The sequence below is a fragment of the Lutjanus erythropterus genome, chromosome 24, assembly GCF_056507025.1.
Source record: "Lutjanus erythropterus isolate fLutEry1 chromosome 24, fLutEry1.hap2, whole genome shotgun sequence".
NCBI classification, from domain to species: domain Eukaryota; kingdom Metazoa; phylum Chordata; class Actinopteri; order Lutjaniformes; family Lutjanidae; genus Lutjanus; species Lutjanus erythropterus.
The window spans coordinates 15,083,793-15,111,079 of NC_139340.1; the positions used below are offsets into that span (position 1 = coordinate 15,083,793).

The 27,287-nt window shown below is 40.2% G+C and overlaps 4 protein-coding genes across 9 annotated transcripts in view; 2 read left to right on the top strand and 2 right to left on the bottom strand.

Moving 5' to 3' along the window:
• Nucleotides 1-6,472, bottom strand: part of LOC146304829 (peripheral plasma membrane protein CASK-like) — a 50,888-nt gene extending 44,416 nt beyond the window's left edge. For 3 of the 4 annotated variants that reach the window (XM_084713947.1, XM_084713945.1, XM_084713946.1), the window contains exon 1: nucleotides 5,627-6,471. In XM_084713947.1, the coding sequence (XP_084570073.1) occupies nucleotides 5,627-5,691 (65 nt within the window). In that variant the 5' untranslated portion in view covers nucleotides 5,692-6,471. Of the gene's footprint in view, nucleotides 1-5,626 lie in introns of all 4 variants that reach the window. The other variant, XM_084713944.1, reaches the window with a different exon arrangement.
• Nucleotides 6,473-9,638: 3,166 nt separating this feature from the next.
• cenpl (centromere protein L) lies at nucleotides 9,639-12,652 on the top strand. Its single transcript, XM_084713679.1, has 5 exons — nucleotides 9,639-9,711; nucleotides 10,735-10,909; nucleotides 11,002-11,256; nucleotides 11,473-12,048; nucleotides 12,448-12,652. The coding sequence occupies exons 1-5, from the start codon at nucleotides 9,692-9,694 to the stop codon at nucleotides 12,520-12,522; spliced, it is 1,101 nt and encodes a 366-aa protein (XP_084569805.1). The 5' UTR covers nucleotides 9,639-9,691; the 3' UTR covers nucleotides 12,523-12,652.
• Nucleotides 12,653-15,718: 3,066 nt separating this feature from the next.
• Nucleotides 15,719-21,201, bottom strand: LOC146304832 (FUN14 domain-containing protein 1). Of its 3 annotated transcripts, none has more exons than XM_084713749.1 (5): nucleotides 20,623-21,201; nucleotides 19,754-19,919; nucleotides 17,795-17,870; nucleotides 16,774-16,908; nucleotides 15,719-15,914 (listed from the first exon to the last, which is right to left on the bottom strand). In XM_084713749.1, exons 1-5 carry the CDS (start codon nucleotides 20,645-20,647, stop codon nucleotides 15,837-15,839), a joined length of 480 nt encoding a protein of 159 aa, XP_084569875.1. In that variant the 5' UTR covers nucleotides 20,648-21,201; the 3' UTR covers nucleotides 15,719-15,836. The 3 variants fall into 3 exon arrangements, with proteins under 3 accessions (XP_084569875.1, XP_084569874.1, XP_084569876.1); XM_084713748.1 differs by having other exon boundaries at nucleotides 19,754-19,922; nucleotides 20,623-21,195; XM_084713750.1 differs by having other exon boundaries at nucleotides 16,780-16,908; nucleotides 19,754-19,922; nucleotides 20,623-21,175.
• Nucleotides 21,202-21,307: 106 nt separating this feature from the next.
• LOC146304833 (lysine-specific demethylase 6A-like) overlaps nucleotides 21,308-27,287 on the top strand; it is a 37,043-nt gene continuing 31,063 nt past the window's right edge. Inside the window, exons 1-2 of the mRNA XM_084713752.1 lie at nucleotides 21,308-21,723; nucleotides 21,863-21,926. Of these exons, the coding sequence (XP_084569878.1) occupies nucleotides 21,545-21,723; nucleotides 21,863-21,926 (243 nt within the window). The 5' untranslated portion in view covers nucleotides 21,308-21,544. The remainder of the gene's footprint in view (nucleotides 21,724-21,862; nucleotides 21,927-27,287) is intronic.

The window sequence follows — 27,287 nt, forward strand, 5'->3', positions numbered from 1 at the left end:
TCGAACTGACACCTGACCTGTCTGATCTTCCTCTATTGAAATAAAGCTAGTATAACCACAGGGGAGTTGGATGAACATTTACATGCATGAGCTGTAAAATCAGACAGTCCATGTGTCTCTTTATAGCAATGCTACATAGACATATACAGCTCTTCCTGTTGCCATGCAACTATAAGCCCTGATGAATCAGGGGTCCGACTTGCTAAAAGTTAAAATATTTCTGACTTTTTGTTCTTTGGCTCACAGTTCTGAAACCTTGCTAAGCTCTCAGTGATGCCAGCAACGCAAAAGCACATCTTTCCCGGCGAAAATAATGAGAAAGAAGAAGGCAGCAGTGAAAGGAGAGGATCCCTGTGGACAATGAGCTTGTCTTGCTACTTCTGTGTGCACTCACACAGAGCCTTAAACACAGCCAAAACTCAAAGTGTTATTCACAGAGAGAAGTTACATCTTGAAAAAAAGTCATCAAAATGACACTATAAGAACTATGTCGCTACAAACTCAATAAAAACTTTCTGAAAATGAAAGTACTAACCGTCTTTGAGTAGAAATCACCCTAAACATGGCTCTCTTTACAATCCCAGTTCAGAGGAGATGATCACTGGACAGCGTTAGCATCCACAATGCTTTCAATCCCACCCAGCCAGGCTGCTCCACTCCGACACAAGCCGATCAGGGACAATAATAGACGACTTCTAAGAGCAACAATAGACGTCTAAAGGAGAGGCAGGCTGGATAATAGGGTTTATGTAGAAGTTTGAAAGAAGCTGAGGTCAAAGGTTACCTCAAGACACAGAAGTACACAACAGCAACCTCATCCAATAACATTAGGCAATTGCAATGACAGCTCTTCCATTATACAGCAGGAGGTAAAGAACAGACTAATAATAAATTTATTAGGGATTTCATCCACTCACAATTATAGTATTTTTCAATTAGTGTGTCCTGGTCAAACGTTCGTTTCAGTGCCTGGTTTTCAAAAAGCTCACCTTCAAATTTTTGATGCTGGTTTCTGAACCAGATTCTGTCAGAAAAAGTCTGTGAGAAACTTCCAGAATTTCATTTAAGGTGGAAGAAAATGAAAAACAAAGTAATGAAAGCCTGGAGGAGGTCTTCATGGACACAGTATTGCCAATCCATTTAACCAAATAAATAACCAAATTATCATGCTGCCTTCAACTCACTCCAAGATAAATCTGGCTATCCCCTCGTGTGCCAAAATGGCCTTGCTTCACTTACAAAACATACTTAGGCTAAAAAGCAGGAGCAGGAATATGCTCGAACCAGGAAAGATAACATGTAGAAAGGTTTTTATGATAGTTTCCTGCAGCTGTAAAGCATTCTCATTTCAGATTTTAATTAATTAACGTCCTCAGGTTTCAGCTGGCTGCCATGTTGTCCACCACCTACAGGAGAGCAGACAGTAAAACAGGAGGTTAAAAAACAAAGTGGGAGATGGCAGAGTGCTGCAGTCAATGTCTGCTGGCATTATTTATATCCTTAGCCTCAGGGCCATCCCATTCCCAACTCCACTTGTCTCCATTGATCTGCCTCTCCCTCCCTTCCCCTCCCACCTTGGGGGCTGAGGAAAAATGATCCTCCCCTTCTTCCTGCAACACATCCCAAGACACCAGGACTCAACACACTTGATCCATCAACTGCAGTTTCACAAAAGAGCTGGCAGGATGAGAGGGATTTTCTGGTCTTTTCTGTGACATAAATGTGGCATCTCTCTTCTTTACTGAAGCTTAAGATGTGCTCCAGACTATTGTTCGCTCATGCATTACTCCTCTACTGACCTGTGTGGACTGTGTGGCTATATCTACCCTGCACCAACTACTTAGCAACCTCAAGAAGTATTTCTTTGCTTATGACCTCCAGGAGTAACAAACCAGAGGAGGTTACAACATTTTGGCTATAAAGGTTGCCTGGGTGTATTTACTAGAGCTGCAACGATTAATCAATTACATGACAACTATTAAATTAATCACCAACTACTCTGATAATTTATCAGTTTGAGTAAGTTTTAGGGCAAAAAACGTCAACATTATCTATAAATATCTTTGGGTTTTGAACAAAATTGTGAATAGATTGTTGTGGACCATTTTCTGATATTTTATGGATTAAAGAACCAATTGATTAATTGAGAAAATAATCAACAATAACTGCCAATTATGTTGACATATTGATATTATATTGAAGCAAAAATGTCAAACATTTGCTGGTTCCAGCTTCTTCAATGTAAGGATTTGGCACTTTTCTTTGACCTTTACAAACGTGAATGATGATTCTTTGGGTTTTTCTCCTGCTGGCTGGACAAAAGCAGCAATTTGAAGACATCACTTTGGGCTCTGGGAAATTATGATGAGCATTTTCAAAGTCAAAATGTACCCCTCCCTTGGTTTACTCGCTTACCTTCACTCAGGTCCTGTGAGATCAGGATTATGTTATTGGATCCCACTGATGCTCAACAACTGAGCCAAGATGGCCTGATATTGCTGTTTGACATTAAAAAGAAAAGTTATGTCCAAAGGTATTTTAGTTTCTGTCTCTGAGAAAATGGGAACATAGTAAAATTCCCCTATGCTGTATCTCTAAACTGTCAAAAACCCACACATTTAGGCTATTCTATGTGATCTCCTTTTGATAGTTAATGTCATAAACTAATAATTTTTCATTCCTGTTCACCAAACCTCCCCTGAAACTGTTTGGAGCCCCCCTGGGGAGGCCCGACTCCTGCTTTGGAATCAATCAATATTTGTGAAAATAATGATCAGATTAATTTATAATGATAACAGTTACAAAGTAAATTAAAATGGAGAAAAACACAACACTTTTTCATCCATCATTAAAGATTGCTTGTTGAAACAAAACAATATTTCAACTATTCCAACCCTAATTAATTTGTATTGTCAAATGAAACCATACAAACTTATAGATTTGATGCTCCTTGTATCAGTTAATGGGACTCCAAGGTAGTGGTCCTGGACCAGCAATCAATTAGTAACCATGGGAACAGAAAGTCTCAGGATAAAGGACAGGGCCTGAGGGTCTGCAGAGAGTGTGCCTCTTTCCCCTAGAACAAACTTAATGGACCCTCAGAGCTCCAGTGAGTGGAGCTTGCAAGGGGGAGGGGACTGACTGGTAGCCCAGGACTGTGATGTGCCTGTCAGCCTTCCTGCCTCATTTCTGGCAGGAATTTAGGAGCCATCTCTGACCACACAGGACTAACATGCAGGCAGGGGGAATTTTCATGGCATCTTTAACTTTTGCATCTCATGGCTGTGCCTCTGCCAGGCTCTCTGTCAGGGTGCAAAATTAACTTCTTTGTCCACCAGTGAAAAAATTTTACCAGCTATTCAACAGATTACAATCAATTTTTTTGGGTGGGGAGGGTTGCATAACTAATTGAAATCACAATATGTCCAGGTGCAATATCTAAATTGCAGAAAATGCAATTTCCTGATAAAGAATAAATTTGTGAGAAAGGCATTACAATGAAGTGCTTTAGTGCTGCAGAGATGCCCAGATTGTTCTCTAGATATAAAAAAAAAAACTTGCTGATTTGGTCCAGACCCCAACAAATGTTACATCATAATTTTAATAGTTTTTTTCCTGTGAAAAATAAACCTGTGGTGCAAAAATGCTCATTCCAACTAATTGTAATATCTGTCAAAATAATTGCATTAAATGTTTTTTTAACATATCATGCAGCCCTACTGGTGAGTGAAGTTACTCTGCCAGCCACTTGCATATTTTACCAACATTTGGCTGGTGGCTGATGCTAATTTTGGTCCCTGTTCCTGCTTGATATGAAGACACAACCACCTCATTGTAATAGTATCTAAAAACCTATCCAGTCTGCCTGTAATTGTATGCAGGTATGGCTACAAACAGGGGAATTACGAGAAGGAAAATCCTGTCTGCAGACATTCGAGATGTTCAGCCAGATGATTTTTCCACATGTTCTGTGTTTCAAACCCAGACCTTCAGATAAAAATGAGAATTAATTTCTTCAGCAACTGCAATCAATGACATTAGTGTAGCCATATGGTCAAATCTTGGAATTTTTCAATCATACAGTATATTTAAACAAGGAAGAAGAACACCAACCAACCAACCATAATCAATGACATTTATATCTCTGTTCCTACTCAGTCAAGAAAATTCACTGCCCTGCATGGGCGTCCTGAATCATCATGTCAGGTCACAGTCTGAGACTCTTTATATATTAGGAAATTATTAAATTAAGTAGAGACCGAACAATATAATCAGCTCAATACTGGACTATCACAGGTCTATCAGTTGTCTGATATGAAAACTTTTTTTTAACAGAACATAATGCAGATAAGTTGTGTTAGCTTTATATGCAGTGTTTTATATATATTTGATCCCAAGACTTAATTCAGGTTTAATTACATACATTTTTCTTTTCTTTTTCTAATTTATATATATTTAAAATTATTAAAAATACCAGTGAAAGCTTTGTTTCAGTGCCCTGATATCATTTTGGACAATAAAGTTTATTGTTAAACTGTATAATATCCTGCCTCTACTGCATAGGGGTTTTTTTTAAAACACTTTTGAGGGATCATTTCAAAAATGTTTTGTGTATTATATTCTGTCAAATAAAATATTGATATCTGAATTATTTTACTCCATCATCTTTGACTGAAGTTTGTGGTATGACATAGACCTTTCAAGTTAGAGTTTTGTAGTTTTCCTCAATCTGTGCCTGTAACCCTGGACTTTAGCTGCAATGATTAATCGATTATTTCTTTATTACATTAATTGCCAACTATTTTGATAATTGATTAAGCAGTTTGAGCTTTTTTTGGTGCAAAAAATCTCTGATTTTAGCTTCTTAAAATATTATATATATATATATTATATATTTATTATATATATATATATATTTTGCTTTCTTTAATAATTTCTTACAATAAACTGAATATCTTTGGGTTCTTAGTAAAATAAGACATTTGAGGACATCATCTTATGCTTTTGGAAACACTGACTGAGATTTTTCACCATTTTAACACAAACTATTGATCGATTAATTTTCAAATATGAAAATAAACATCAATTGCAGCCCTACCCTGAACCTTTTGTTATTGTACATGTATTTTATGCATTTAATCAAACTTTTTCTTTAATAAAGCCTTTTTTACAGTAAACTGTGTGCTTGTTACAGATATTTTACACAGTAGGCAACTAGAAATTTGTATAATAGTAAATGTGACAGTAAAGATGACATTTAAATATCGATATAAACATAGTTATTACCGCTGATACTAATTAAGGTTCAAACACAGTCCGGTGCTGCTATTGTCCATCTCTACTACATTAACTGGAACCTTAATTAGCATCACTGTCAACACCTGCGTTAGTCCCACTGCTGTCAATACGTCAATGTCAATATGGCTGCCGTGAATAAGGTAAAAATCAAATGCACTTTGGTGAGGTGCGTCCTCACCTCACCCACCCAGTGAACTTTCCCCTTGAAAAACCTTAGGTCCCCAAAACATTAGAAGAGTACCCAGACAAATAAAGCACGGCCCTTACTATAAAACACCCCAAAATATTTACAGAAAAAATGCAGTGCGTGTAGTTCATGAGTACTTACTTGCCAATCACCTCGCACAGCTCGTAGACATCCTCGAACAGCACGTCGTCGTCCGCCATGGTCATACAGGTAAACGAGGATGCTCTCCTCGAGATATCCCACCCACACGGGTTTTGGAGGAATCAATGATAACGTATCTTCTTGCTGAATGTGGTTACTATTGTGCCAGGCAGCACACTACTGGCAATTTAAACCCCACAGTGTCAGTGACAGGAAAACCAGTGGCCACTCAAGAGTCCAAGTTAGCCGGCTAGCCACATTAGCTGGCTGTCACTCCGCGGCCCCACCTTCACTTGAGCTCCTCTCCCGGTAGGCTGGCTAGGCTAGCCAGCGAGCTAGCTAAATAGTAACCACAGAGCAGACCCCAGGGCGTGGAGATTTCCTCGCTCGTTTGCAGAAAAACACCCCTCTTTGCATGCCTCGGGTTTGAATCTTACTGTCGGTAGCTGCCAGACACAGGACTCCCCTCAGTAGCATCCGCGGACGCTTCCCGCACCGACAAAGATGCTCCCTTCGCCGCAAGCTAACGGGGCTCTGGAAAATGGTCGGCTAGCTGGGTTAATATGAGCTAGCTGTCGATGGAATAACCGGTTGGTCCGTTATTGCGCTGTGTGCACACCCAGTGTATCACAGATGGCTTATCCCACCGAAAATGACCGGGCTGCAATATGCTTCAGCTTCCCGAGCCCAAATGAAAAACCTTTACGTGCATGTCGACGACTAACTCTGTTGCATTCGCCGCCTGCGCTTTGTGAATATTGAAAATTACATCCAACACAGCCGACCCTTCTTTCGTCCACCGTTGCTCCAGTTCCGATGCTGGCTGGCTTTGACTGGCTGTTCCTCCGACTTCCAGAAATGCCAGGCTCCTCCCTCTATCGTCCAGGAAACTGGTCCAAAGCGGAGCCGAAATGGCCCGGGAAGATATGCCTTTTACGGCCACTCGAGCCAATATGGCGTCTGCTAGGGGGTCCGACTTAGGCGCAGTTTCCTAATCTCCTCCAACGGTTGCATCCAGTGTATCCCGCGCAAGCGTCGACCATCAAAACCCCATCACCTTACGTCAGCCTTTCCCCCTCTTATCTTCATCCTTTTAACATGCAGTTTAGCCCTGTGTAAATTGTCTCCTCTGACAGTAATACGTATCTCTCACATATTGACTGTCAGTCCTATGATTAAACTGATGTATTTCCTCATATATATGACAAAAAGGGAAGGCTGCAATTTACAGTGATTCCCAAATTCCCATGGGTTCTTAGGGAGGTTCCTCAGCAAAATGAGGGACAGTTTAATGTCTATGCAAAGACAGTCTGACAGTAAGATATGACAATATGATCTTCAGCTATATCCACTGGGATTTCTATCATTATCCAGCAAATCTCAAACCTTTTCTATAATCAAATGGGCAATATTTTGGCCAAAAGGCTCTGGAGAACCGTGTAAGAGGCGATTAGAGTGTAATAATGTCAGGATTAAGTTGATTTACTTTCATTTTAATCTTTCTGCAGGTGCAGGAGCTCCTTTGGTGCAGGTGGCAGGTGCAGGCCAGGGACGCAGGTGGAATTTTCTCAGGTGTGGGCCTCAGCTGAGATGTGTTGGTGATGCCCCCTGGAGGTGAGGAAAGGAATCTTACACCCTCCCACTGCTCCATTTTGAGCATCCTCTAATGAAGCACAGTACATTTGAGAAAGAATGAAAGGAAACAATGAGAGGATACTCCTGAAATACTCCAGGGGTGTTCTTAAAAAAGATGATGTCTTGATGTCAGCATATGTTGCTCCAAATTCTATACATACCTTTCATCATTAATACTTCCTTTGCATATGTGCAAGTTACCTGTGCCATCATAAATGCTGCTTTTGAACTTTGCCCTGGCAACAAGCTGGATGGTCCTTGTCCTTTTTAGCAACAAAGATGCAACATCCTTGATTTCTCAGAACTATTTCAAATATGTACTCAGAGGATGCAAACAGGAATAATACAACTTTCTAATGGAACAGTGGTCTAAATTAAAAAATTTTACCTTATTTGTCATGACTTAGAATTCACCAAGCATGCAGTTATCATTAAACTTTTCCTTTACCTACAAATATACACTATAAAATACATTTAAGAAAAAATACTAATGTCAAAAAATGTGTGGCTGGAGTGGTTAAATGTAAAGTTTTGTGGCCATGATCTAATAAAAAACACTACTTATTCAATTTACCAGGTTAAAACAATAAAATAGTGCTGAATATTAAGGACAAACCAGCCAGAGATTTCTCCCATGGCCATTAGAGACAATAGAATTAACTAAAACAAAAGTTTGAGCCAGGAGACAAGTAAAGAGGTACCACAGGGCTATAGAAGTTCTCTCAAGCAGAAAGGTGAACTCATCCATGCAGATGGGGATAAACAAAGACATCTGGTGCCACTAGAGTGCGCTGTTCTCTCCTGGCACCCTCTGCAGTTTCCATGGCGCTGCATCCCTTCTGCTCACACATCATCTGCGAGCCTCCGCCATTGGTCGAAGCCCACCAGCAGCTACCGATAATCCGATTGGCTGTTGATGTGGTCATCATACTGTATGTTCGGCAGTGTATGTGTGCTATTGAACAGTCCTCTCCATTCATTACACAGGTGTTTGCAAATTATGCATATGTGCAGGCTCTGACACAAGGTCTCACACAGACATAGGGGTAAGACAAATAGAAGAATATGAACAATAAATGCGTGGGGAATGATATTCTAAAAGAGGAGAGAAAGAAAAAGAAAATGGGAAGCACTATACATGAGGAGAAAAAAAGGAAAGAGCACAGTTTCCATGGTAACAGGGAGGGGAACGGTTTTGGTGGCTGCTTGTGAAACTGGCAGCTAGTGAGACGTGCACACACACCAATACAAATACACACATTTGTTTTTATCACAGAGGAGTTGCATTGACTCGCATTGACTGCCAGGACGTTTACCCTAACCACTAAACATCTAACCGCATCCCTTACCAAAACCTTAACCTACACAGAACACTGACCTCAACCAAAAACCAAGTGTTTACTAAAACTAAAATATAATGTCAATCCTGTGGGGCAGGCCTGCAGTCAAGTGGGGTCATAAGGAATGGATGACCCCAGTCCAAGACCTGCTGGCTGCCCATGCAAAGCTTTATGGTTGACCCTCAAATGAGATCAAGTACAATTATTACTTACATATACATATTACAACAATACATTTACTGTATAATGCAATAGTATAACTCATTCTCTGTAATGTGTTATTGAGGTATATTGTGAAGTAAAGGCCAAACCTGGCAACATCCCAAGAAGACAAAGAAAAAAAGAGGGGATCAGTTCAATGTGAAAAAAAAAAATGCACAATTGCAGCCACGTAGAAGCTCTGTAAGCCTCTGATCCCTGTATATTTTGTACCTGTAACAGAGCAAATAGTTTCTGATATTTAAAGTGTTGACATCTATGGAGTCTCAGTAGTTGTATAAATGTTGTATATAATTATAATAACAAAATCATTTTACCTAAAATCAGATTGCCCTTTCAATGATAATAACAGTTATGTAATAGATTGTTTTATTTGATCATTTGTGTCCTTATTCCTTCCCCTCTCTTGCCTTTTCTCTCTTACTTTCTGCATTTAATTTTGTATAATAACACATTTTAAATTTAATAACTATTAGATTCATATTTAATAACTTTTTATTGAGTTTACATCATGATACTAAAAGAAGCGTATAAGTATAGAATCATATGCCATACATAATCACTCATTTGCACAAACGTTTCAAATAAAACAAATAGAATTTTTAAAAAGAAATAAAATTTGTAAATAAATTAAAATGAATTAATTAAGAAATATATGCTAAATTAAAAGGCAAGATTAATACTGTCATTTGTTATCTATATGCATTTTATTTTATCTTTTATTTATTGTAGGGGGAAAGAAGTAAAAATAAAAACCCCACTTCCTGTTTGGATTGATATGATTGGCTGATTCTTACCGCGCAGACTCCTGGGAAAGCGCGATGTTCAAATTTGTTTCCGGTTTCCCTCTGCTTCGGTCGGTACGCTAGACATGGAGCGACATCATACCAGGTAGAAAACTAGTTATTTTTCACTAAATACACAACTTTATACAGTATATTTACCATCCCGACAACAAAACAGATTAATTTAATCCACAGTGTCTTCCGACTCCTTCAGCCGCGATTCTCGCCGTTCTCGTCCGTATGAAGCCACTGTCACCCCAAACATCATTCAAAAATCGAGTGGTTTAATCTTACGTTGCTTTACATGAAGTGTACCAAAGTGATCAAACGATATGCAAGACATTTTACGAATCGTTGGCTTTCACTTTTTGATTCGGCAAATATCCTATACCCAAAAGATCTCTTTTTAAAGTTAAAAAATACGTTTTGGCCTCCTATTGTCGCAGTGGTCTTCCCTCAAAATAAATAAAAACAGGAGGTGTTTTGTATTCAGTTTCTACTGGCAAAGTGCGACTTCAGCTAATGTGTTGTTTTAAATTTAACATTATTTCCTCTCTAAACATGAAACAAGTATAAATACAGTACCATGACTGTTTTTTTGAATAAAGCAGTAGTGAGCCTTAGCAGAGGTTTGGTTTATGCATCTTTGTTGCTGCTTCTTTTTAATTTTTTATTGGCTATATCCTTTATTTAACCAGATACTAAATACAATATCTCTTCTAGCAGGGTGTCCGTGTCAAGATGGGCAACAAAAATAAAAGATTTTCATGTACAAGTACAGACAACAATCAGATACAAAACACACATCACAAAAACATGCCAAAACACAAGAAACAGATAGAAAACATACATGGATCAGGGGCTGAAAAGAATCATGGCACTTATTAAAGGCAATGACACTGTCCTATCAAAACAGGGTTTATAGTATTTTATCTTAAAAACATAAATTCAAGTGGGACCAACTGAACTTAACCACTTTTGAATGGGGGCTTAATAAAAACAGGGCATCTTCAACACCGTCTTGATTATTTGTGCAACAGTTTTTCAATAAAGAGCAATGCAATAACTGTATTACTAACTGGAACAATGAGCATCAGAGCTGATGTGATGATCTGTGTATGATTTCCAGTGTTACAAGGACCCCCCTCAACAGCGTCGTAGTTCCGAGGAGGAGCAAAAGTAAGAGCTACCGGCAGTCGTACCGCAGCTGCTTGGGTGCTGTGTCACGACTTGGCTTAACTCCAGCGTTTACAGCACGGAGGCTCAACGCCAGCCGAAGGGCTCCAAAGTCACACAATATCACTGTGAGTCAGCCCATGCCATTCATCTGCATGATTCTATCTGTTATATATAGCAACATGTTCATCTTCTCTGTCCCTTTCTTTTCTTGTCAAAGGAGAAGGTGAACCCAGAGCAGCTGGCCTTACTGGTGAAGACAGAGTGGCAGCTGTCATATGTGACTCCCCTCTATCAGTTCAGTCACACCCAGCTGAAGAGCTACTCCAGGCAGCTCTCAGCGTTTATAGCTGCAGAGAAGCAGCAGGGTTTGGCGGTGGAGGTGGAGGGACCACACAGCAGCTTCAGAGTCTCCTTCTCTGTGGTGCAGGGCATGGCGGAGGCTGATGATGATGCTGAGACGGTCCTCATACAGGTGAGCGCCGTATTCTGTCACAGGTGAATGCACCATGTGGAAATGTGGTACAAAGTTGTTTTTTCTAAACATACAAACTACACATGGATTTGATTCCGATGTTCACATATATACACATCATGATGCACTGATTCAAGACTTGAAAGTCATAGGAATCTTTTGAATATTTGAATCCTAAGGATCTTTCAATTCTAACTGCTGCCTCTCCTACCACAGATCCATTCGAAGCCTCTGTTTGCAAGGCAGGGCGAGCCTCAGAAGACGGTGTGGAGCGGCTGGCTGACCTGCATCAACGGCAACCCCGACTACCTGCGCTCACTTTCACAGGACTTCACCTGCCTGCCCCTGTTCTGCAGCAGCGGGTCCGAGGTTCTCACCGCTGTGGTCAAATCCTGGTTCCAGCAGATGTTCGACTGCTGCTTCGGCCCGCTGGAGATCAACCACACCAGCCAGCAGTGGCTGGTGGCTTTATGGACTAACTGCCACGCGGAGTCCAACATCCAGCACCTCAAAATGCTTTGGACTCTTCCGGTGGATCCGCCGCTGCAAGTCACCTACACAGTTAACCCCCATGATGCCTGGGAGCTGTGGAGCAGTGTGAGGAATGATCCACAGGAGGGGAGCAGAGGAGAAGACGAGGAGGAGAACAGTATTGATATTGAGGAGGTGATGAGGTTCATCCAGGGGCTCAAGAGCCACTTCTACAGACACTTCAGGCTGGATCTGTCAGCAGGGAGCTTGAGTCAGGTCTCCACAGCACTGGGCTCAGCCAAGCATAACGGCAGGATCAAGGTACAGCTGTTCTCATGAGTTTTTCTTTTGTTTGTTTTTAAATTTATATTTAATTTATGCAAGTTTGCTTTTTTATGCAACACAAAAAAACTAAAAAAAAATGCCAAAAACAAATAAACATTTGGGGTGGGAATTTCTTGGCAATTCGATTTTTAAACGTAACATATTTGTAATGATTCATACTAAACACAACTTACATACAGTGTGGTTTTTGTCCAGATGCCTGTTCCCTTCAACTTTATGGAAGCCAAAATGCATCCAAACGATAGTTTTTGAGCCTGGGGTGATATACTGTCTGGAGAAGTCTTGAATTTTGAAATGTAAAATGTGTAGAAACCCTGCGAGTCTTCCAACACACCAGAAATCTAATTGTCGTCCTGTTGTTTTTCTTTGTTTCAGATCTCCAACAGCAAATACATGATCACCACCCTGACACTACTGACAGAATGTGCCCTCCTCAAAATGCCCATCTGAGTGACTTTTATACTTTTAAGACTTTTTTTGCCCCACCAGGAAATATTGCAATAGAAGCATTCATTTGAAAAAAGACTGACCTGGAAAGAAACAATGGACATGCAGCTTTGTCCTGCAGATATTTTTTTCTTTTTTTAATAAAGTCTTTTTTAAAAATTCTTTTCAGAATGTGAAATGGAACATAATTTTTCACAATATTCTCCTAAATGGAAGCACAACAGAGTCATATTCTGGCTATTTTTCCAGCATGTAAGCACAGGAAAGCCTGTGGCCATAATTATGGGTGAGCACCGAGGAAATCGTTCCAGTGTTTCTCGTTTGCCAGCTTATCTGCTGTGCTGGCAAACATGCTTTGGTTCCACCCCCTCTTGTAAATACTATACTGTATATAACCTTGTCCAGCCATTTATATATTTTTGTCATTTACAGTTGTAAATAAAAGCAGCAAAGGATGCAATGTGGTGATGAACTATTTGACTGGTGCATGATCACATAACTAACTGGAAGGAATCTCCTTAAATCTTAACACTCAAGGTTTTAAAGGAACCACCAAATCAAAAACACATTTTTTCTTACCTGTAGTGCTATTTATTCAACTTGTTTTGTTGGAGTTGCTGAGTTTTGGACAATATTAAACAACGCTTACATCCTCTGCTGTTGTAAGCATGAGCCTCTCATCCATGAATAGATGTGCATCATCCAAGCAGCTGTGGGTCATGTCTGTTATTTGCGGTTTATTTTTCTTGTTTCAAAAACTTAACAAAAGTATTTCCACTTGCATCTCTGTGGTATGGGTTGTCATGCATTCAGGGCTACAATCAAGTATTTTCACTGTCCATTAATAGTTCAGTCAATAAAATGTCAAAAATTGTGAAAATGTCTGTTTCAAGGTGTCTCCAAAGTGCAATTTTTATATCTGAGCAACACTTCAGATTTGTTACTGTTCAGTTTTTGCTCACTTCAGTGTTTTGGAGAGTAAAATTCAGGCACCTTCAAAATAAAAAAATACTATAAATGCAACTGCAAATTCATTTATACCTAATGCAATTAATATATATCACATTCTTGCTAATTCCAGGTTTTACAACTCTTCATACTCCTTCAACTACTTCTACATACAAATTCAAAACCAGCAGTTCAGTTCAAACAAACCATGAAATGTCCCACTTTTTTCATACATCCTCTGTGTTATTCAACCTTTAAAGCCACCAATACAGTTTAGCACCAACTTTTCACACCTGCAGTTTCTTCAGAAATAGCTTCTAGTTTTACCAGCTTTTCATATTAACTTTGTAAGTTACATAGCGCACAAGAAACACCAGCTTACAGTATGAATGTTCAAATTCAAGCACATTCCTAATCATGAAAACATATCTGTTAAAATTACCTTTTCAGATTTTCTGCCAATCAACACTGGCACGACATGTACTCATGTCTCCCTGTGTACAACGTCAAGTTTGACAAGCTTGTTATCAAAGTCAGCTACCGTTGAAATGGCCAGATGGTGCAAACCCCCCCCAACTCCTCCACAACTCCAACTGCAGACGAGTATAAATGCAGAACCTGACATGAAGACAACCAGTTTCGAGCCGTTTACCCACCCTCCCCTGAAAAAACACACTTAAATTCTAGTGTTATTCAAAACAAAATGAGGCAACTTTATTTTAAAACTGACACCCAACCAAGCTCATACAGCTCAGGTAACAAAATAAGATTACATAGAAACAATGAGGGAATATGAGAATACAAAATGTCAGTTGAGGCTGTACCAAGCTTTTCAAAATCAAAACTTAACATTTCACGTATATTGCACTAGTAGAAAAGGCAAAAAAAAAAAGATGAGCAACTTGTGATCAACTTAAGTGGACTCCTGCTTGTGGATGTCCTTTGTAGATAATGTGAGGACACGACTCGCTGTTGTGTTATTGCTACACTGACATGACTAAATGCACGATGACAATAGCAAGGGCGTAGGAGTCACAATCGCTGCTCCATTATGCTCTTTAATGACAGGACTGGTGGCGGCTCTTTTTGGTGTCTAGCATGTTGATGGTGGTAATTAAGGGTACAGCAGAAGCTCATCCTGTCATTACAGGGCACCGTGGAGCCGAGGATCATGGGAATAAAGGATCTGTGTTTAATACTATTTGTTGTCTGTGTGGGGAATATTCACACGTAACATCTACGCTGGGTTGCACCAACAGAGATTAATCTAAGATTAGCTCTAATCAGAGTTTAGCAAAACTAGGTTTAAAATGTTTCTTTGTGTAAAGTGAAATTAAACAGCTCGATAAATATGGCGATGCTTGCTTACCTAAATTAAAATAAATGTAAATAAAAAATGTTTGATTGCTGTGAGGACCTCGTACGTAGAAAAGAGGGGCGGGAAACTGGAAAACTGCTCTGTATTCCTTGACAAAATGTTGCATTGTTTGCTAGCAACTAAAAGCTTTAAAAAGTTACATTATTTGCAAGCTAGCTAGAAAAAAAGGGTTATGTTTGCCAGCTAGCAAAAAGTTTGACCTAGTTTTAACCTAGTTTAAGTTTGGTGCTGGTGCAACCCAGCTTTAGTAATTAATGTTCATGATATGTGTTGTATATAAATAAAGACTCCTGTTCAGAGTGGGAAACTAACATTGTTCGACCCCCCAGAAGCCAGTGTGACAAATTTTAAAAACTGCTTACATACTTAAACGGCACATAAGCTCGCCAAACTTCACAGCTACATAAAAAATACCTCTGAGCACTAGACTGGGGGATGGTGTCAACTTCCCACTCTGCTTCCCTCCATGTTTATATAATGTTTACTCTTGAGTGGGTATTTACAGCTCTGAAAGGGGGGTTAGCTATATATTTACAATGGCGCCTACACATGCCAACTTAAAGCGATCTGAGATCAGCATCCGCCAGGCAAATACACAAGGGGATGGACAATCTAGACTCAGATCAGTGTTGAAAAAGCAGTGAGGAGTCTGTGCTAGTTTGTGGCAACTTGACATATTCAGCAGTGTGGCAGAGATCCATTATGGGTCCCACAGAAGAAAGTCTTCACAGTATAATCCAAGCACACACACACACACACTTCAGAATGCGCACTTATTCCTCCAAAAGGAAATAATTAGTTAAGGATTGATTTAAAACAGTTATTACCACTGTCACAACAGATCATGCTCGAATGATTAACATAAACTCCCTGCTTTTCAGCAGGTGACTCAATGCACACACAGGGTTGAGAGGTAAACAATGGAGAGGAAAAGTGACCTATGTAGTGATGCGGTTCACAGTAAGAAGAGGCCACAGCCTGTGCAGCAGCTCTAGGAAGCCAAACCCAGAAAGAAGCCGCCAACGAACCCGCTGGACAAGACAATGTTCCTCTTGATAAAGTCTGTGGCCTGTGAGGAAGTGGAGGGAGAGGATGGAGACTGAGTCGATAACAGTTTAAAAACAGCGCACTGTGTAAACCAGGTGTTAACTGAGTGTTGCTGGAAAAATAGCGAGCGAGCACAGCCTGGTTTAGAAAATTTTAAGGTTCCTCTTGACAGTTGCAATACCACATTTTAAAGGGATAGTTTGGATTATTTGAAACAGGGTTGTATGAGGAACTTAATGATGCAGAAAGGAGTATCAGCAGAGAAACTAAGCAATGTGGACAGGGTCAGCAGTGAGATGTATTTTAGCCACTTAAAAAAGATCCACCTAAAGAAATCTATATCAGTTTAGTCTGGTTGGTTCAACCGCCATCTATCACAGGTAAATACTGTACACTGACTATCAACAAGGACCTCATACAACCCCAAATATTCCAAACTATCCCTTTAAACTGTGAGTGCTGGGAAAATAGCAAGTGAGCGTAATCTAGATTATAAAATGTAAAATTAATTCAATAATCTTTACACTACATGTAAAGATAATCACCTCTAGATTGTCTCAAAACGTGTTCATCTTCCTCTATCTCTCATAAGCCTGCTGTGTCACAGCTAGTGGGTGTAGTAACACGTACAGCACACTAGAGGGGAGTGCTGGTTTGCAGATAAAGAAAGAAACCTCCCCACTAAACCCAGAATATCAAAGAAAATCTACAGCATGCAATTTAGTTCTAATAAGTTACACATCCCAAATATGTTGAGTGATTGGTGTTTTTTCTAGTATATAGAAGCACAATTTTAGCAACTGTTAAATAATTCTGATGATTAATATGTGATTGAAAAATAGCAAAGGCGTGAAAGAAAAAGCAAGCTTTGTTACAGGTACCTTTACCTCCTCAATGAATGTATTTATTTCAGGAGCCGCTTTGTTTGCCTTCTTCTTCAGGTGCTTCTTTGCTTTGTTCACATCCTTCTCCACTTTCTTCCAGTCCACCTGCACGTAGCCGCTGTGATTGGCAATCTGTGGAGAAAAAAAAGGGCATCGCTTTCAGAACTCATCCTGTTTAGATAATTTGGAAATATTAAACGGGCCTTTGTTTTGTCTTGGCTTTCCACTTTGAAGAACAATATAACTTTTTGGTTCCAAATTGCCCTCTGACATTCAGTCGGCTGGGCTACTGACTCCTTGTCTGGTCTTATCAGATCTTTCCTGATTTATGACTTGTTGTAGCGCAGCATAATCTGCGTTTTATTGAGACCATTGTCACCTGTCTGCAAAACAAATCCTTTTACGCAATCAGGAAAAAAAATCAATAAAAGATGCATGTGACACTGTCCCTAGAATCCAACCTTTAAAAGTATTGAGGGGGCATTTGGTACAGGAGGATGTTTTCCTGACCTTCCTTTATTTGGAGAATGACGCAACATAAATTCTCCTCTCAGGTGAACTTGGGGTGAATAAAAACTAAATAACTGAATAACTTTTTCAATCATTTGGCTATTTGGTTATTCATCTGTTCAAGGCACATATTTTAGATAACCCATAAACCACATCTAAATAACTATTTTATATGTTCAGCCTGTGAATCAAGTCAAGTCTCTGGTGTGATCTACTTATACAATTGTTACAAGACTGCTGTTAAGACACAAAATAATACACTGATAGCATCGCAATACCCAATAACCATCCAGATGGCCTGCGTCTATCAAGAGCCGGCTGACACACAATGTTCGTCTTTCTGCTGTAGAGAGGACACCAGCTGAGCGTCGTGCTGTACAGCTGGCATCTTCACTCGTCAATGAAGTCGACAAAATGTGAATCTTAAAAAGGATGCACTTTATAACAATGAGAGTCAATGTAGTCATGGTAAATCTCTAATTACTCAAAGTATATAAACCTCACTTGCCTGTAAAAGAAGGAAGCCTCCTCCGACAGCAGTAGCAGCGATCTTCCCAACTCTCTGGAAGAGGTAACCAGCGCACCTGTATGTGTAGAGAAGAGCGTTCATTACACATGTGCGCTCACATTAGTACTTTGGAAATGGTGGCCTTGGCTGTCAGTGGGGATGCAGTGATTATGCAAGACCGATACCGGTGTTAAAATTCACAATTTGCCTGACAGACGATCTTTTTTACTGTTATCTATTCCCCCTTTTTAGTGCCAGGACAACTAAATAAATCTTTATTAGAAAAAACAGCTCTCTCATGTTATACCAGAGTTGTGGCTTCTTTTTGGAAATAGCAGCTAGGTATACTAGCTACTGTCGTCTGAATCCAACCATTAAAAACCAATACAATATTTAGCGAGTGCAAAATTGTTGCAACACAACAGATAAACATCAGCCACTGTCATTGTTGGTGTCATCTTATTTCCCAACAGGCCGATTTCAGTCAACAAGGCGAATATCAGTCCGTACCAACGTTTGGCCAATAAGCTGGTGCATTTCGCAAGTGGTATTACTGTTGTGCCACTGTGGCAGAGACAACAGGTGCTTTGTCAAAATCTGTTTCCCTGTCGATATGTTTTCCCCCTTTGTTACTCTGCTACACCTAACCATAACATGTCCCTCAATCATGGAGAGCACAGCTACAGGAAACAATATCTGACGGGGAAAACACACTTTTTCTGTTTTTTCTGATACTGTTTTTTGCATTAAATTTAGTGCACATATGCACTAAACCACCAAACATAGGCAGCTGACTCCTCCTTTCTAACTGAATCTTCGTGGTTTGAAATGTAGTTTCTTTTCTCTGTCCCTGTTTGTACTTTAAGGTATCTGCTTTATTTCACTGTTTCATGTTCATTTTCAGCTGCATGAGAGTCGTGTTAAGTTACTGGAGATGAAAACCAAACATTTCCTGATTTGCTGCTTCAGAACTAAAGCTTTGTGATAACAAAATAACGTAGGACTTTTATTGGGAAGGAGCCGAGTCAAACCAAGTGAACTCGTGTATGAGATGGAAAAGAAGCAAAAGAGCTGCAAAAGTTACAGATGGAGGCAACAAGCTTTTAACTGCCTCAGCCAGAAAATGAGTTAAAATTAGTGTGTCCATCTGGGCGTCATGTTTCCAACACTGCCAATCAGAGCCGGAGCCGATGAATATCAATGACTACTGTAGACTCATTTGACCCAGGACTGAATGCCAATGGTACCCTTTCCCACTGAAAACAAAAGCCAGATGTTAGTGGGTTTTGTTGTCCAGTGTAAAGGGGGCTTGTGTGAAGAAATTATCAACACCACTTTGAAAATAAAATAAGATGCATTTTGTCTGAAGGGGTACATTCAAATTGTCACAATTTTATATTAAATTTGGTAACAGTCATAAGCTATTTTATGATGTGCATTGCATAGTAATAACATAGAGTAATGTTATTACTTCACATCATCAGGGAATGGCATCAGGGTGGAACATGACAAGACATTAGACATTAGGAGAACAAGCATCTCTTTTTTTGGCTTTTTAGCCTTTATTTGATAGGACAGCTTTTAGACAGTCAGGAAATGGGGGAGACAGAAGGGGGAAGGCGCCCCAGCAAGCATCAATTTGTTCGTTAGTTTTGCCTATAATGGAGACATGATTTTCCTGGGAAAAAATCATACCCAGTGGCAGACAGATGAAAGCAAAACTTCAAAGGAACTAATCAAAATGTGGATGGTGTCATTATTCTGTAGCCATTACACTGTGCAATCAACATTTGCTTCACAATTACAAGTCAAAGCAAAAAACGTTGTCTTTCACTCTATGCCAGTCACACAGGTGATATGTTCTTTTGCCAAAAGGGCAAGGAAAATGTGTAACAGTATTTTTAATCACTTGCTACGGACATAACCCATGAGCAGATACTGTAGATTCTCATGACTTACCATCCAGTCACACCTCCCATCATGAGCTGGGTGGCCACGGAGTACTTCTCCGCAATCGGGCCGGAGTTGTTCCCAAACACCCTGCTCCACCACTGGTGCCTCCGGGCATATTCTGTCAGGTCCACCACCTCATAAACCTCGTCTTCACTCTCTGGGTCGTCCTGACCTGCTATGAGACAGGGAGAGAAAAATTAAAAGTAAGATATAATACCACCAGCCCTCAAGAATAAATGAGAATGAGGCGCACATGCCAACCGACAGAGCTTTTACACAGCAGCCATATTGATATGAAATGGCAGGATAAACACAGTTGTTACCAGTGATACTAATTATGGTTCCATTCCATTCTGACCTGAATGGTATTAAACCTTTATTAGTATCACTGGTAACAACTGTGTTTACTATTTCATGTCAAAATGGCTGCTGTGAAAAAAGGTCTGTTGACACTGTGCGTCATTTCATCTCGTTTCCATCCCAAACACTAATAATGGCGTACAAGCATTTATATTAGGGGCATGTTTCAAGTGACTCAGCTATTGACAGCCCCCTATATTTGCCTATTCAACCCCAGAATGTGACAATTGTCCTTTAAATCTATTAGGCAAACTGTCAGGGCAGCTCAGCTACCAGCGGCTCTAAGGGGCTTCTTGTTTATTCTATTCAAATGACTGGGAAAGCTAATATTAGCCGGCTAGCGTCAAATGGCTACCAATTCAATACAGTGCGCACTAAACGCTTCCTTTTCGGACTCTTACGAGCTTCGAGGTCAGGGCCGCAACCCCAGTGTCATTTTCGTTTGAAGAAAAAGTCTAAATACCGATATTAATTAAGGTAATAACGCCGTATTTCCGACAAACAAAACCACTAACCTTCCCTGTGATCCACCGTCGCCATTTTGGAGAAACTGGTTATGTCACCAGGATGTTGACAATGCTAAACCACGCCCACATTATGATGCTGTGCCACGTCAGTTAAAAAGCTTTGATCTCGCTCGATTAGGCTCAGCACATTTAGCAGCGTTATTATCAAAAATGCTGCAACTTTTTCTTGTTTTTGTGGAAGATATGAAATAATTGGGATGGGACTTTTTGAAGTCCAAACTGAGGTGGGCATTATGTGACAGGGTCGGGGCGAATGATGCATTGCAGTCATCGATTAACCAGTCTGAGAAGGAAAACGACAACCGAAGTGTCAATACATATTACTGAATGTGAGATTATTTTGTACAATGTGGAAATGATTGCATTTGTCAGGGAATCAAAGCTTTTTCACTGCAGTGAACATGGGTGCCAGACACTTTAGGAGTGTAAATATTTCAGAATACGCTTCCAGAATAATCCTGATATAAAATATGAGTGTTTTGCAGGGAGAATATGAAAATTTGAGATAAAAGAATGATATAGCAGGGAAGTCATATGGTGGGATGCGGGCGCTCGGATTGGCTGAGGAGGGGGGAGAGGGCGTGGCTAGAGCGGCGCGTGGGTTCGCTTGGGTGACACAATTATAACAACTTTATCTTCGCGGCCGAAACGCGTTTTATTGTCAAATACTCACATCTTGGATATTGTATTCAGTTATTCGCATTCAAATAGCGGCACAATATCACTTTGTGATGAAAAATGTGACGTTTGAGGAGCTACCCGGAGAGCGCTTCTGTCCCCCCGAAAGGATTTACTATATCGAATCGCATCTTTTCATCCTGGAAAAAAAGTTTTTGATCATTTTGTTTTCTTCAGTTTTTCTTTTTTGATTCGGCGGAGCAAACCGATCGTCCCCGCGTCGCGATTTTCCATGCAATCGTGCGGTGTGTCTGTCGCCGTTGCTGCCTGCGCTGCTGCTCGGAGTCTCGGCTCGGCTTCTTCTGGTGGTGATGAGGGAAAGAAAATGGCGGCGGGAAAAGCGAGTGAAACAGAGGAGGACTTTCCGACACTGACAGCCCAGGAGAGGGACAGTTTGGTCGGGATCGACAGGTCGGAACAGCTGCCCCGTGCACTCACACAAACGCACAGCTTGAAAATTAATTGTTTTCTCTCCTTTTGCATGTCGAAAACGTTTCTGATCCGCTCTGCAAGTGATTCTGAGCCGCCTATGTTGTCTTCTTGCTTGCAGCTCACTGTTTGGATTTCAGAAGCTTCATGAAGATGGCGCCAGAACGAAGGCCCTGTTGATGAAGGTAGCAAATCTAACTGGATGTATTTTACACACAAGCAGCACCCTCACCCACGGGACTTACTCTTGCCTCTTAACTACCATGCACGACAGTGAATATGCCCTCAAAGTAGCACGCCAGTCAGAATGAGAGTGGCCCACTCGCTAAGGAGACCGAGGCCAGTTAGCCGCAGCCCCTCTGTTAGCCAGGCAGCTAGCTCGCTAGTTAGCTACTCTCATCCGATGATCAGCGACCCTGCACCTGCGGCTACGCGGTGTTGCGAGCCGTTATAACTGCTAGCTAACTAGATATGTCACTCTTGATTTAACTACCTTGATTACGCTAACATGTGTTAATATTTGTTAGGCAACCGCCCTTCCCTGTTAGCTGGGTAGCTAACGTCATTCCACACAGCGTATCCTTGTGTACCACCACCATCAACACAACGTCGTCACGGTTTTGTGTAACACATTTATTACAGGGAAACATTGCACTTTAACGAGGAAAGTTTATGTCTTAGGGGGATAGTTTGATCGCAAGCTTTTGATTCACACCTGACCTTAAACATAAGTATTCTTATCTGGATACAACTGTTATAACGTTGGTGGAAGTAACGTTAAGCCTTCAGGGTGCACCACATACAGCGTACCCGTTTATTGGGAAGGTTAGCTAGAGCCCGTAGCATTTGCATTGATATACCGTCTTGATCACACAATGTTAGGTTGTTTTTGTGTGGTTGCAATGCTCCAATGAACCGACTTTATAATTTGTTGTGATCGTTTTTCGTTTGGAGTCTGTGTGATCGAGTTGACAAACGTTACAAGTAACGTTAATGGCTGGCTGCCTGTCCAAGATGGCGGGACATGGCGGAGTGACACCGATACATATAACCAGTTTGATATGAATATTTTACTCCAAAGTGTCTCCGTGTTCCCAAAGTGTATCCTAAGTTTCCTGTCGGATCTGGGCTCTTTGTGGAGATCTGTTCCTCTTGTTGACTTAGGTGGTGTCAGGGTCCTTTGTTTACAGTCTCTCTGCATGTGCTCTCGGACTAGAAAGCTGCGTGTGAAACAGGCTCAGTCTACCTGTGCTGAAGCCCCTCCATTGTGAATTTATCTTGAACCATGGATGATGTAGGGAAGATGGTGCTGTTGACAGCTCATGGTTTTAGGGGCCATCCACAAATGTGCTCGCTAGGTGGTGTGGGATACCTAGGAAGTATACCTACCCATGTAGCATTAGCTGCACAGAAGCAGCTGAAAACACTGGTTCCTACACTTGCTAAAGAATATGCACAACCAGTAATGTGATCAGTACATCAGGCCTGAATCAAACTGTGCAGTTCCTGCATTCAAAGAAGAGCTAGCAGTGGATACAGTGGTTTGTTGTTTTGAAGTGTTTTATATGCTTTGTTTGGCAATGCTACCATAAAAATGCTCACCTCCCCTCTTGTAACAGCCCAACTGTATAACTATATAATAAAGGTATAGATTGTCATGTACGCCATGTGGTACGTGGCAAGGTGTGAGCGCTGCATATAATGGGGCATTATATAAAACATTTGCATGTCTCTCATAGTGTATATGCAGGATATACTGTGTCTTGTATGATGAATTTGTTGCTGATCATGGTGGCAGTTAGGGGTGTAAGAAAATATTGATTCAATGATATTGTGATATGTTTTGTGACTCTATTGATTCTCAAAAACATTATCATGATATGATGCGTAAAAAGATTGTGGCAGTGGTTCATTTTGTGTTGTTTGAATCCTTCTGATTGCATAAAAAATGAGTCTTTCATGCAGGTTTTAAGCATATTGTGGTGTGTTCTTTCTAAGTCAGTTTTCCTATGTTGGTATATCACCTTGCTTACAGTATTGCAGTATATTGAACCGTAACCTGTGTTCTTGTCAATACACAGCCCTAATGGCTGTAACGTTTGACATTGTCATTCATGTGCCACATCTTGCTCAAAAGTCAGTGTCTGTTGCCAGACTTTCCTGTCACAGTTCTCTTGTGCGATCAGATATATAAAAACACCTACAGGTCATATGGGAACTTGCCTAGTCCAGCTAACTCACAGCTTCAGCTGTCTCTATGTGTAGGGAAATAAAATCTGATGGTGACACAAGTCAAGATATATTAGGTTAGGGCTGATATCATGTCAAGTGAATGAATGTACTAAGTTTGTGATTTTCAGATCTGATTCAGTAACCGCTAACAAAAGCTGGATTGACTCTGGAAGTAGGCACAGTGTGTGTCTGTTATCTTTGTCATCATTACATCAGTCCATGCATACCTAGGTCCTGTCTTTATAGACCAGTTAACACCAAACCTACATGTCTATGTTTACGTTACTAATTAACAACTAATCGATTAATCCACTGGCTGTTGCAGGATTAATACAGATTTGATGTACTTGATGAGTTATTCACACAGACTCTGACCCTTCCTAAACAAATCAAACATCTACAGAACAGGATTTTTTTGGTCATTGTTGTTATAACCTTGTAATTGTGCAATTTTACAAACTTCTTTCAAGACTAAAATGAATGTTGATAAAAGGAAAACAGCTCAGATGTAATGTCTTGTTACAGCTTCGGGTTAACTTCCACATAGATGGAAATATACAGATTTTAAATTGATAAAGACAAGCGAGAGCTTAGATTGGAATATGGTAACATTATGGAAATTGCTGATTGTTGGGTCTATAGCTTAGGTCAACTATATTAGCATGTAATTTTTGCTCTCGTTTCTTTTCCAGAGGCTCAGAAAACATTAGCTGTTGGTGTTGTATGAAAAAAAACACTGTGGGCTTGACTTGGCTTCAGTAAAGGCTATCTGCTTGTGCTTACATTGGCTTAATTGAATCTCAGTCGTTTTTTTTGTGCTCTCACCTGAGAATGACTTGTGAGAACAAAATGGCAAATGTACAGCAATCCGGCCTCACAATCAATTAACTTAAACTATGTCTGATTCTGTTAGTCTTCTGAGAATTATGGAAAATGCATGAAGTGTCAGATTTTGTCATATTCTTAATTTTAAAAATGTAAAGGTTTGACATGTTTTAGAGCTGAATTTCTGCTCATGTCTTATTAGTTTTGTGCGACTACCCTGTCTGACACTTTGCGATGGCCGCGCTGCTGCACTGTTGCTCTGTCTACATGCAGATAACTGTGGGTTCAACATTTCTGACAGAACTAGGTCACTGTATCACCACCAATAACTAGGTGGCGATGACGTAACCTTAGAATAACTAGACAGACGATGAGCTTTGAACTTGGGTGTGTTTCTACATGATAATATCTATATTAGTAATTATTTTCACCCTGTCCTTTTTTTGTGTGTGTTACACTCTGGAACTTTTTGCTGCAAGAGGGGTCTTTGGGTTTAGTTTTCACGATGGGTGAAGTTTGCATGTTCTCGTTGTGTTTGCATGGGTCAGGGAGGCCACGCAAAAACATGCATGTTGGGTATTAGGGACTGCTCATACATTGTCCTTGGCTAAGGCAGTTGGCTGAGCTCTGGCTGACCTCTGCTCCAAAATAGTTAAGATCGGTCATCTGCAGAGGACAGTTTTTCCCACAAGGATTATTGAAGTAGAACTGAAATAATACTAGTTGCACTCATTAGCATGCACGCAGCATATGAAAGATACTTATCATAGGCAGAAGATGACTTTGATGCTGCATTTGTAAGTTAAACAGCAAACCTGGTCTGTGTCATGATGCAGAATAGAACTAAAAACATGTTTCACTTTATTTTACCAGAGGAGGATTAGTGTTAAGCACTAGAGCTGCACCAAGTCATCGATTAGTTATCAGTTTGAATAATTTTTTAAAGAAAAAAAAGTCAAAATGCTCTGATTCTATGACCATAACTTTGGGTTGTGGGGAAAACAAGGCATTTGAGGAAGGCATATTGGGGTTCGGGATGCAGTTATCAATATTTTTCATCATTTTGTGACACTTTATGGACCAAACAACTTGGCGATTAAACGAGAAAGTGATCAATAGATAAATCAATGAAAATAATTGTTACTTGCAGCCCTATATGATGCATGCATGCACATACCTGGTCTATGAAAGCCAAGTGGTCATCTTAGTTATGTCTGCAGGTCAGTAGTGGACCTCCAGCACAGATACTGATGTTGTATAAGCAGTGTAGCTCACTTTTTCTTCCAAATGCTAATGTAAAATGAAAATGTGACAGTGTAGCCTGTGTTTCTGGGTGGAAAATATAGATATTCTCTACTCTTGTGGATAAATTAACCAAACAGGAATGTCCCTTTGTCTGTTTTTGGCTAATTCACTGAATTAAATATGTGAAAAATAAAGGTGCATCAACACAAGGACATTAAACCATCATTAAGGCTGCCTTGTATATTCTGCATCGGTTGGCACCATTGTCCACAATGGCCTCATACACCCACAGATATCAGTGAGATTCTGTAAATACCGCGGCATAAAGATTGTTGCAAAATCTCTCACAATCGAGACATTAATATTGTCTCACAGTGTGTATTGTCATATCACCCGGTCCTGCGTGTTAGGGGTGGGATGATACTCCCCAGTCCCCAACATTTTCACATTCTTACGTAATGTTGCATAGCAAGTCTGTTACTTTGTGTTTGCTCTCGTACTGAACTGTTTTTAGGAGGTGTAATTGCTGATAAGAGTGTTTACGTCATTTGTTTTGGTCTGTTTCCAAAGGGATGTGCATTTTTCCCGAGTTAACCCAGTTTTTTATTTTACTCACAGCCTGGTTGACACAGCCTGGTTGATGATATAATATTGAATTACTGAAATGGTGTGGAAAACTACCAAAGTGGTGATGGACGCCTGCCTTTTCTTTGGTTTTTGGAAACTAAACTATCATTAGTACTGCAGATATGACGTTCATTGCTTTCATGAAGCTGAAACAGTAAAATAACTTTTAGGTAGTTGTAGTAGTTGTATCCCAAAACTGTTAGGCAGCTTCTCACAGGAAGACAATATTTCTAAGCATCTTAAATAATACCCTTATCCTTGGTAGCATTATAGGTGTGTGGTATTGCCTCCAAATTCAGGAAAGTTAATTACATATTCCTTCTCTCTTGCAGCCTTTAGATGACTGTAGAGGTTATTTTTGAATGCAGCTGAGAGGTGTTTGAGGACCCTCTGTCACTTGCTTGGCAAAAATCAAAATTATACTTCTGGGGAAAAGTGCACAGGTTGACACAAAATGACAAGTTTGAGTTTACTGTAAGGGAGGAAAACTGGCACAGTCCTGACTAAAGTGCTGTGTCAGCAGTCAGTCATCCAGACAGACAGAAATAACTCATTCACTTTGATTACTGTAAATGTGTGTTTTTCTTTGAGATTTGATCAATTTCATCATAAATGCT

Bases quoted from the DNA above. Each gene is read 5' to 3' on its own strand.
- cenpl (XM_084713679.1), top strand. From the start codon at position 9,692: ATGGAGCGACATCATACCAG. The intron at 9,712-10,734 runs GTAGAAAACTAG...TATGATTTCCAG, and splicing joins ATGGAGCGACATCATACCAG to TGTTACAAGGACCCCCCTCA. The intron at 12,049-12,447 runs GTACAGCTGTTC...TCTTTGTTTCAG, and splicing joins AGCATAACGGCAGGATCAAG to ATCTCCAACAGCAAATACAT.
- LOC146304832 (XM_084713748.1), bottom strand. From the start codon at position 20,647: ATGGCGACGGTGGATCACAGGGAAG. The intron at 17,871-19,753 runs GTAAGTCATGAG...CTACACATACAG, and splicing joins ATGGGAGGTGTGACTGGATG to GTGCGCTGGTTACCTCTTCC. The intron at 16,909-17,794 runs GCAAGTGAGGTT...TTTTCTCCACAG, and splicing joins GAGGCTTCCTTCTTTTACAG to ATTGCCAATCACAGCGGCTA.